The sequence below is a fragment of the Mytilus trossulus genome, chromosome 7, assembly GCF_036588685.1.
Source record: "Mytilus trossulus isolate FHL-02 chromosome 7, PNRI_Mtr1.1.1.hap1, whole genome shotgun sequence".
In the NCBI taxonomy this organism is placed as follows: domain Eukaryota; kingdom Metazoa; phylum Mollusca; class Bivalvia; order Mytilida; family Mytilidae; genus Mytilus; species Mytilus trossulus.
In genome coordinates this window covers 72,044,995-72,057,022 of record NC_086379.1, presented here as the reverse complement: position 1 = coordinate 72,057,022, position 12,028 = coordinate 72,044,995, and the positions used below count along the sequence as shown (strand labels likewise).

General features: G+C 34.3%; 1 protein-coding gene across 1 annotated transcript; it reads left to right on the top strand.

Moving 5' to 3' along the window:
- Nucleotides 1-1,404: 1,404 nt before the first annotated feature.
- On the top strand, nt 1,405-10,085 carry LOC134727246 (uncharacterized). The gene is made up of 4 exons (XM_063591625.1): nt 1,405-1,544; nt 7,835-7,919; nt 8,943-9,057; nt 9,941-10,085. Exons 2-4 carry the CDS (start codon nt 7,837-7,839, stop codon nt 9,986-9,988), a joined length of 246 nt encoding a protein of 81 aa, XP_063447695.1. The 5' UTR covers nt 1,405-1,544; nt 7,835-7,836; the 3' UTR covers nt 9,989-10,085.
- Nucleotides 10,086-12,028: the final 1,943 nt, after the last annotated feature.

The following is a 12,028-nucleotide window of genomic DNA, read 5'->3' as shown; positions in this document are numbered from 1 at the left end:
TTGCCCTTTATAGTTAATTTTTAACCATTCGTAAATCTTAGTAATCTTTTACAAATATCTTCTCTGAAACTATTGAGCCAATTTAATCCAAACTTGGCCACAATCATCTTTGGGGTATCAAGTTAATAAAATGTGTCCGGTGACCAGGCCATCCAATTAAGATGGCCGCCACGGCTAAAAATAGAACATAAGGGTAAAATGCAGTTTTTGGCAAATTACTCAAAAACCAAAGCATTTAGAGCAAATCTGGGGAGGGGGGATTAAATTGTTTATCAGGTCAAGATCTATCTGCCCTGAAATTTTCAGATTGGACAACCCATTGTTAGGTTGCTGCCCCTGAATTGGAAGTTTTAAGGAAATTTTGCCGTTTTTTAATATTATCTTGAATATTATTATAGATAGATATAAACAGTAAACAGCAATTATATAATGTACAGCAAAGTAAGACCTGAAAATAAGTCAACATGACCAAAATTCCAAGTTCATTATGGAAAGAGATAATTGTAAGCAGCAAGAATGTTTAGTACAAACACATCACACACTACTAACACAAAGGTTCCTGGTTTCGATTCCCGTTTGGGATGAAAATTTCAGGAACTCAATTTTCGGCTCTCCCTTGACACCATTTGCGAGTATCATGGTCTTAAGGAAACGATGATAGTCCGTCAGAAGGGGACGATAAATGGCTGACCCGTGTTAAGAGAGAGCCATATCTCTTGCACGTTAAAGACACCCTTGTAGATTTCGAAAAAGAGTAGGCTAATGCCGCTACAAGGCAGCACTCGCACCCGCAAAGTGGAAAGGGATTAATATAAGTTGCAAAACTTGTTTCCCTATCCACTCTTAATAAATATGTTTAAACTAATCACCATCACCAAGACACAATTTTGTCATGAATCCATCTGCGTCCTTTGTTTAATATTCACATAGACCAAGGTGAGCTACACAGGCTCTTCAGAGCCTCTAGTTTTAATTTAGAAATGGCTGGATATGCCCCTGACTGATATTTTTGAAGCTATAAGTTGTGTAATACTGTCCAATTTTGCATTGGTAACTCATAACACTTTGTTACGAAGTCATATAATAAGAAAGAAATCTGTCAGAGAATTTTTGTAAAAATTGTGTAACCTTTTTAATTTATTTAACTATATGATTTCTCTTCCCATATAAGACTAACTTGAAAAGTTTAATTAAAAACAAAAACATATTGTGGGACATATTTGAAAAAAAGGTGAGATAAATGGAAAATCTAGAGGATTCTTATCCGCATCACCTCTCAACATTGTTTACATAATACAAATGCTTATCATTGATTGGTCAGTTACATGTTGTGATGACACTTCAGATCCGAGAAGACATGAAAGTTATAATATATAACGAACGTTATGGTGATATGTTAAATTAAGTTTTATTTGGTATTAGGCTCAATTGTAATCTACTTCCTTACGTCAATGCAAATATTTTATTGTAAATTACTTAAGCGGCCCTTCAGAGATTGAGAAGGTTAAATTTTCCAAAAGAATATTGTCTTAATATTAGATCAGGTAGACTTTATTTAATACAAATAACACAACAAATAAGGCATATTTTAAGAAATCTATTTGTTGCAGTGCATCAGATTTATATATAAACCCGTGATTTTTGTTGAAATGTCGCATGCTTCAAGGACATTTTATTTCAATGTAAATTGTACTATTTTAAAACAGAAGACATTTATGATATTCATATACCATACTTTAATTTGAATGTTTTGTTTTTATCTGCTTAAATATACAATTACAGAATTTTACATCTCCTGTCCATCTAATTTAGTAATTACCAAAAGATAGAAAATTTAACAATTTTACTGTATCTCCTGTCCATCTAATTTAGTAATCACCAAAAGATAGAAAATTTAAAAATGCTTAAGTACTCAAATAATTATGACTTCTTGAAAGTCTATTATATTTTTTTTCTTTGACGCCTTACTTCAAAGTTGAAGTAAGGCGTCAAAGAAAAAAATTAAATAACCTTTCAACTGTTCAAGACGTCATAAGTGAAGTGAAGGCGCATGCGCAAGAGTGAAGGCACGTTTTTCAAATCGGAGCGAAAGAAGCAGAAAAAGTTTACTTATCTACAACATCTAGGGAGTAAAAAGCAGGAACTAGCATACATACAAACACTGTGAACCCATATAGTCACAAAAACAAACATTAATAGTGAAATTTGGGACTTTTGACATAGTAAAATACCAAAGCAAAACAAACGGCCCGAGACCCGCCATCTTTGTTTTTGTCATCCATCCATATTTACTATTTATCATAAATACAATACCAACATATGATGATGTGTTGCTAAAAAGTTAGCAGGATATCAGTCCCAATATATCATCTTGTACAAATAATATTAAGCGACGTCAGCAAATAGAACAACAATCCATGTCCAACGCAAAACTTGTAAAATTTATCAACAAGACCACCAGTCCGCCAACAACACCTAAAAAGTATACACCTGTCATACTTACGGACAGTAAAGGGAACTGGCTAAAACAAAAAGTCAACCCAACAAACCAAGTTGAACATACAATTAAATGGTGGAGCAAAAGTGGAGCAAATGGTAAAGACAGATACAAGTGGCTTGAAAATAACATACGCCAAAAAATAAATGACCTAGGACCAATCTGGTTATACATATGGTTCGGCACTTGTGATCTTACCACATACAACAAAGGCTACATAGCAATAACTGCACATGGAACCGATGCAATAGACAATACCATTCAATACTATCATAAATGCATTGAATTAATACAAACATTTGACAACTGTAGGGTAACCATACTGGAAACACCAGTCTACTCCATATACCATTGGAATAAGGGGAAACATCATAAAACCCCAGACAACTTTATTACACAAGACAAAGAACTAGCAGAACAAGTTGTCCAACTAAACAACAAAATCAAAGAAATAAACAGCACTTTAAACAGCCACACTCCAAAATTCTCGAACGACTTACAAGTGAGATCAAAATATAAAAAAGGAGCACATCGAACTGAAACAAACAGAAGTTACTACAATTTCCAACTATACGCCGATGGAATACACCCAACAAACCTACTAGCACGAACTTGGCTAAAGAAAATAGCAACTCAGGCACAGATAGACTGCTGGTAACACGTGTTCCTCACGCACTGGTCAGCACGGGCTTTTCCGAGCTAAACCAGGACTGAAAACACAAAACAACTTTAACACACCAAGCAGAAAAACAACACACAATATTGAATACTGATCCCACTCACCAGCAAACAGCAACGATTGATATATAGAAAGTGTTCTAAATTCTGGTCAGCACGGGCTCATCCGCGCTATACCAGGACAGAAAACACAAACATCTCTACAATCAATACCAGAAGAGTACAACATCACAATGAATATAATCAACATCATAATACTCATAAGCTTCCTGTACAATATCGGAACAAATTTAACAACCAGTAAAACATGGGAACATCAACAACTACTTACCTGTGTACTAAATAAGAACATGTCAACAACAGGCAGAAGACCAATCACACTACCAACAACACCAACCGTGAAACAACACCTCACACTATTATTACTCATATTAGGAGGCGACATAGAACTAAACCCTGGGCCAAGAGGAAAACAACAGAGCATATACCCATGTGGACTATGCGACCACCCAGTAACATGGAAGTGCGATGGGGTTTGTTGCGATGATTGTGACATATGGCACCATAGATCATGTATTGAACTCTGTACAGTTGACTATGAACTTCTACAAAGATCAAACGTACAATGGCACTGTTGTAAATGCGAAAGTATAAATGTGTCATCTTTTACATTTCACAGCTATGAACTGAACACATCAAACTACTATGAACCACTCACACATGATATATCATTCGAATCTGTGTCATCAAGCATATTTAGTCCACTAAAAACCAGCAGCCCAAGACTAAAAGCTCAATCATCAACAACAAATAATACCAAAAATTGCAGTAACAAAAGTAGAACACAAAGCAGTAATGTATTTAACTTGAACGAGAAAAGGAACTTGAGAATTCTAACCGTCAATTGCCGAAGTATAAAAGACAAGACTTCAGAATTTAAAGCAGCCATTAATTACATAAAACCTGACATCATCTGTGGTACAGAATCCTGGCTCAAAGGAGAAAAACCCGGGAAAACCAGCACAAAAGACGCTATCAAATCAAGCGAAGTATTCCCAGATGACTACAATGCCTACAGGAACGACAGGGGAACACTTGGAGGGGGAGTCTTTATCCTGGTCCATAAAGATATCATATCAGTTGAACAGTCTAGTCTAGTCACCAATTGTGAGATAGAATGGGTAAAAATACACCTTAAAGGCAAAAAAGAACTGCTTATTGGATCATTCTATATGCCACACTGGAACATGAAATGCCTAGATGAACTAGAAAAATCTTTACAAATGATAGCAAATTCAAACACCAACGTCATGCTTACTGGAGATTTTAACTGCCCTGACATAAACTGGGAATCAATGTCAGTACCAAATATATCGCAATCCTAGACTTTTCAAAAGCCTTTGATACAGTACCACACAACAAATTATTATCAAAAATGGGAGAATACGGAATTCGAGGACAACTGGCTAAATATGTTTCTGACACAGAGAAAGATGAAAGTAGTAGTAGAGGGAGAACAGTCAGAAGAAGTTAAAGTGGACTCAGGTGTTCCACAGGGAACAGTTCTAGGACCATTACTTTTCCTATGTCATATAAATGACCTCCCGGACACTGTCAAATCATCAGTAAGGCTGTTCGCCGATGACTGTCTATTATACAGAACCATCAAAACAGAGAAAGATCACAAACTGCTACAAGAAGACCTAGCTAGCCTAGAAGATTGGGCAAATAAATGGGGTATGCGATTTAACGCAAAGAAATGCTACATACTAAGCATAAAGAACAAAAGCCAGAGATTCTATACACTCAACGGCCACATACTCCAACAAGTTCAGAGCAACCCATACCTAGGAGTGCAGATATCAGAAGACCTGAAGTGGAGCACGCATATAACAAACGTTGCCAAAAAGGCTAACTCAACACTAGGCTTCCTCAGAAGAAATTTACGATACTGCCCACAGGAATGTAAGAAAACTGCTTACATTTCCTTAGTAAGATCTACAATGGAATATGCAGCAACAGTATGGGACCCCTACAGTATTGCAGACTCAAACAAGTTGGAAAGAGTACAAAGACAAGCAGCACGCTTTATAACAGGCGATTATAGAACTAGAGAAGATGGCTGCATAACAAACATGCTTACAAAATTAAAACTACAGGAATTACAATTGAGACGCACGAGCCAAAAGCTTATATTTATGTACAAGGTGGTTGAGGGGCTGGTACCTGCTATTGATCCAGACGATTTCCTCAAATCAGCGAGACCAAGACGAAACATCACAGCTAAAAAGTTTGACAACTATCAAGCCACGAACATTGTTGAAAAACAAGTGAGGAACAATACCAGGTGTTTTGACATTCCTACTAGTAAAACACCGCAACATTCAAATTCATTCTTTGTGTCCACAATAGTAAATTGGAACCATCTAGAAGACACTATTGTACGCGCAACTAGTGTAGAGAGCTTTAAATCTGCTCTCGCGAAACGTCAATAAATCGACGGCGCCTTCACTCCCGTTGTATAAAAGCCAGAATTGGTAGCTACGACGTACCCATACAGATACAGATACAGATAATTTTTTGGACTAGGTCTTGGCTAGTCCAAATAATTATGACGTCTTGAAAGGCTATTATAATTTTTTTCTTTGACGCCTTACTTCGATGTCATAATGCTGAAGCCGCCATTTTCGGTTGGACTTTGAGAGCATATTTTGCTCTCAACTTTGAGACCCAATTTTGCCATCAAATTTTCAATGAAGGCTCAAACAAAATGCATATATAAAAACTCTTACCTTTTATGTGTTTGTTTGTGCAAAATATTTCCAATTAATCCCTACAGAAATAATAATATAAGTAACAATTCCATGCGAGGCGGGAACATGTCTACTGCATTTTTTAAAAACGTTTGTCTGATTTCTTTTTAGGAGATTATAAAATAATTTTTACACCAAACTCGGTAAAACCCGAATTTCCGGAACCATTGTTTTACATTATCCGGAAACTCAGGTTGGTCAAAATGTACTGAGTTTGGTTCAAAAATATATTTTATACACCTTAAATGAAGCATCTTGAGGAGAAATTCCCTATCAAAGTCCAACTGAATATATGAGTTTGGCGTTATGACGTTGATGTAGGGCGTCAAAGAAAAAAATTATAATAGCCTTTCAAGACGTCATAATTATTTTGACTAGGTCTTGGCGTGAAGTGTGATTGGCTGATTTTTCTTAACAATGTTAACCATGACACATGAAAGTCGAATAATTAAATTTGAAAATGGGAACTGAAGTCTAGTTGGATTTGGGAAATAGCCTACACTATCATGAGGATTATGACAACGAGTAGTCCGAGTTTACTCTAGTCCCAAAGGTTGTTTTGCCATACAAGCTGGGTCAGTGGGATGTCAGAGCTTGTCCCATATCTAAAAGTGGATATTTGCCCACCTAAAATAGATGCACTGCTTCGTCGCTTCTGATTGATACTGACAGCCTTGGAATTATATAATTCAGGCATCAATCTGTTCATTTTTCATTTATCTCTTCATTTATGTAAGTTTCACCTACCTGCCAACCTTTATTTTTCCATATTTTAACAGTTTTCACAGTAACCCATCGATTTCGGCATTTTGCCTTTCATTTTCAAAGATTATCATGTGACCATGAGAAAACAGTGATGATTAATGCAAATGACCATAATGTAACACCTCGTTCATTTACGATGCAAGTTATCTCAATGTCCAAGAGCTTCTGATTGTAACGTGGTCGGAACTAAATGCTTCATACCGATCTCCTGTAAAGGAGGTAAAAAGACGTGGTTGGCTACTACATTTGTAAATGTTAAACATCGATCTCCTATGAAGGAGGTGAAAAAATATAAATATTTGCATATTTTGAGTCTCAAGACCACGAAAACAAACACTCTCGTAACTTGACATTAATTTGAAAGTGAAAGCCAAAGTCAAAAGCCGAAATCAATGGATCACTGTGAAAACTTAAAATATGGAAAAATAAAGGTTGGCAGGTCATAACATTTTCTCCATGAAACTACAGTAAACATTGCAAATTGTGCCCAAGTTGTTGTATGCACATTTCTTCAAAGATAATGGCCGACTGGCTGATTCTGATTGAATGAATTAATGTTGATGATCATTAATGATCTATTCAATGAACGGATTACCTAAAACAACAGATTATAACACCAGCTGTAACTGTTGATTAGCTTGGGGTCGTAAACCAAGTCATAAACTTTTTGCCAGGTAAAATTTAGTAATTAGTGGATCATATCAATATGAACAAAATAATATACAATCAATCTTCAAAAAAGGCAGGGCGCCCAGGAAACTAAAAAGGGCACAGGGCGGCACTCGAGAAAGGGTGGGCACTGCGCCCTCCGAAAACGGCCTAGCTGGAACACTGAACTGAATATAAAACAAATGAAATCAGATTACCAAGATATATTTTCTTCTGGCTGTCAAATGGCACTAGATTATACTTGTATTTTGCAAGTGGAACTGAATATCATAATTTTTCACTTTTACAATCTCTTTACTCTAAAAAAAACATAAATGGGTATAAAACATTTATATACATGTAGTTAGGTTATTACCATAAATTACTACCATATGATAAAGATGATAAGATAATGAATTCCTTTTTATTGTAGAAATGGCCCAGATAGAGGATATGAAACCACCACTTGCTCCTGTAGCATACTTTGATGGTAGATTCCCTAATATAAACCAGGAAAGGTATTTATACATTTGTCTTAAGAAAGAGAAAGCATTAACCATTAGGAGGACCTGAAAGTAAGGCTGTATTAGTACAATGTACATGTAGTACCTGACTAAATATAGCTCTTACTTAATGTTGGGATGTCAAGTAAAAGATGGCTAACAATTAAAAACATATTAAGTAAACTTGTCCAGAATTGACAACAGCCTATCTGGATTTTGCTATTTCACCAGCCCACTGGACAGGTGGTCAAAGCAAAATCCACCTAAGCTGAAGTGTACATGTTCATCTTTGAAATTTTAAAAGTACTTAAAAAAACCACCCTGATATATTGTCAACTTGTCCTTGTTTAATTATTTCTCAGCAAGTTGCTGAAGAATTTTAACATGTACAGTAATAAAACATGATTAATTTGAAACACTATCTCAACATTTGAGGTAACATTTTCAATTTATAATTTAAAAATGAGAAGAATGTATGATAATGAGACAACTTACCACCTGTTTTTTTTTTGAAAAGTTTGAAGAAGAAATCTTCAATGGCACAGTATTGTGCAATAGATATGTTAAATCTTTGACCACACTTATATTGTGTCAGAAACCTATGTTATGTAAAATAAATTGATCACAATCCAAATCAAGACAGAATCAAGGGCATTCAAGCTTGAATATTATGTCCAAATTTGCCCCAACTGTTCAGGGTTTGACCTCTGCTGTCTTATCAGACTGCTCAGCGAAGCATTTTATTCATACAAACATGTAATACAACATTCAAATCAGTTCACTTATACTTTAGGTGATTGAGTGTTAACAAGCACATGTTGGAATTAGGTAGTTTGTCTGGATACACATTAATCTAAAATAAAAAGTAATCTACACAATAAAAATTAATACTAAATATAAACTGTAAAAAATATTTGGATGAAGAGGATCAAGTTCATTTCCCTTTAATTGACAAAATTGAACCAATCATAGATTTGCATAGTCTGTCATTTATAATGTGTATATGGTATAACACTATTTGATTTCAATAATTTTCAGAACATGTTACCAGGCCTTTAAAGACTTTATTATCTGTGAGAGAATGAAAGGTGAAGGTTATCCAGGCTGCAGATATTTCAGGGATGTCTACAACTCAGTCTGTCCAAATCATATAGTAAGTTTATTTAGTAAAGTGTCTGTCTTGATGCAAACTTTTGTTTTAGTGTTCTTGTCTCTTGGCCATAATGGTTATGGATATGACAACTCACAACATATCAACTTATGAAATCAAGTTCCGCTGATATGAAAGTTACCAGATGTAATAAACCTTTCAATGCTTAACAAGTGTTTTAAGAGGGTGTCCATGGAAAAACCAGGCAGTGGATGGCACATGACATATTTTGTTTACAATTTTTTTCATCTATTTCATATCACAAATTCATTCTTTCTCAAATTTAAATTTTGTATTATTATGTACAACAAATAAGGAGAAAAAAAATACTTAGAAAGCACTGAAAATCCATTGAAAATGGGAGATAACTCTTCATTTTGCACAAAATTTTGTTGCATTGTTAGTGAACTTTAAAATCATTGTATGAGCCATCCATTATTGATTCAAAAATATCTTTGACATATATATCCTTTGTATGATATAAACATTGAATTGGAACCAAAAATTCAGGGGGAAAAAAATATGTTGTGCCACCCATATCATAGGATTTGCCTGATATTTACTTGGACAGCCTCTTAAATATTTTAGATAAAATTCTAATTTTAAAACCCTTTGCTTGATACATTTATTAATATTTGTATTGTTTATGAAATATGCATATTGTTTAACCTTATTCCCATTCTGTCTTTCCAAAATAGTACTGTAACTTACATGAGTAAGCAATTTACTCTTTGTGTCATTTAACTTGACCCAGGATTGACAAGAGTTTATGGTTTGGTCTAAATCTTACTTAATGTTTGTAAAAATATCATATTGACTTGGGTGTGAAATGAATGGTCGTGAAAAGAGTTATGCAAACCATATAACCTTCTTCATTATTTTTCAGATTGAGAAAAGGAAGGACGAGATAGATAAATTAGCATTTCCAGAATAAAGTGTACCAATGGACCACACTGTGTGAATGGAGTGATCATAGACAATATCCATGTTGATATATAAGAATGTATTGATAAATAAAAAGTTCTCATGTTTATCATCTAATGGTTTCTATCTGATTTTGTTGTGGCTTTGTATCGCCTGTGACAAAAGTCTTAGAATGCAAGACATAGGGAATATTGAAATGATTATAATCCTGTATCCTGTGTCTGTGACATGGATTACTTGGATAATGTATATATTTCAGAGTTACAATGTTGAAGTCCTTGTATACAGATGCCTTCTGTTACAAATTTTCCATTTGTCATCTGTTCATTGTTCTTGATCTCATTTTCATGGTTCAGCAACTGCTTCAAAAATGTATTTTTTTTGTCTGGTGAATTTCTCACTAATAATGAGTAATATGATAACTATATTTGGTAATTTTCCATCATACAGAGTTCACCTGACCTCTGCCTCATTTCATGTATAAAATCAAGTTTAAGTGACTGTAAGTAGTATGTCACCTTTATGAGGTGTATAGAATGATTGTAAGGTGCTTTTTGAAATGTCAGTTTTTCAGATTTCATCTGACACATTACCTTTGATCAATGGTAAATTTTTAATGCTTTGGTCTTTTTCAAATATTAAATGAAATGGTGGAACTCCAATAAGAACAAACTATAACGTTAATTTAAAAAGTCTTACCTCATCAGAGCGATACAAAGCAGAAAAACATTAAAAAAACCAGGAGATGGCAGGCAATTAATTCATGTCTTATCCCTTACAACAAAAAAGATCATAAGTACTCTCAGCTATTGACAGCTTAATTCAAAGCCAATAACAATTATTAAAAAAATATGTATAAAAGACTAAATATCAATCAGTACACATTCAGCATCAGATGTTAGACGTGTTAAGATGTCATTAATTGTCGGAGAAAAACATAACCTTTTGCAATTCCAAAATATATGTCATGAATCAATGATAATGTTAAGTTTATCCAGTATATGATACATTGATCATCCAGAAGTTTTTGTGATTGTTCCAAGTCAGGAGCCTGTAATTTAGTGTTTGCCATATTTTTTTGTTCATAAATCAGGCTGTTAATATTCTTGTTTGAATTGTAGTATGTGGTTTGCTAATTGTTGAAGGCTATATAGTGATATTAAGTTACTAACTTCTATGTCATTTGGACTCTGGCAGATAGTTGTCTCATTGGCAATCATGCCACATCTTCTTATTTTTTTTTATTTATATTAAATTAACAAGTGAAACTGTGAGGCAATGCTCACTGATGACACTCCCATCCAAATACTTGACAGTAAACAGGAATACTTGACAGTAAACAGGAAGTTGTTGAGTGGTGAATCTGAAAATGCATTCCACAGTATAGCTAAATTGTTTAAACCCTGAAACTAAATTCCAGAAATCCTTGTAATGTAGTTACTGAGATAAATGTGACGAAAACATGTCATGTGTAAAATGATGTAAGTGTTCAGTAAACAGAAAGTAATTTAGTGATGAATCTGAAAACTCATCACACAGTCTAGCTAAACTCTGAAATTAAATGTCAGCAATCCTTGTTTTGTAGTTCCTGATAAAAATTGGAGGGATAGATGAAATTATGGACGGATGGACAGATAGGAATTACAGTATACCCCACTTTTAGTGTAAAGTTGGGGTATTATACTAGTCAGTAAAGCAGGCTAACATTTAAACGTGCACTCATATTGTATGATGATTTCTGTTGGACACAAGAATTTGTCCCACTAGGTTGAATAATAATATATCAACCACAATCAAGAACTTTTACCTGATAGGAAGGGTCAAGTAAGCTAGTCCATCATCATAGTTAATCCAAATATTCAGATAAAGAAGGATGTTTACTCTTATAAAGTAACTCTTGTAGGACCACATCAGTCATTGGTATAAAAAGGTAACATAGTTAAACTATTATTTTATTTTCATATAAATTATAAATAACAATGTACAATAACAATATCACAAATGATATGTATTATTTTCAATAACAAGGATAAAATGGACGGAAGAATGG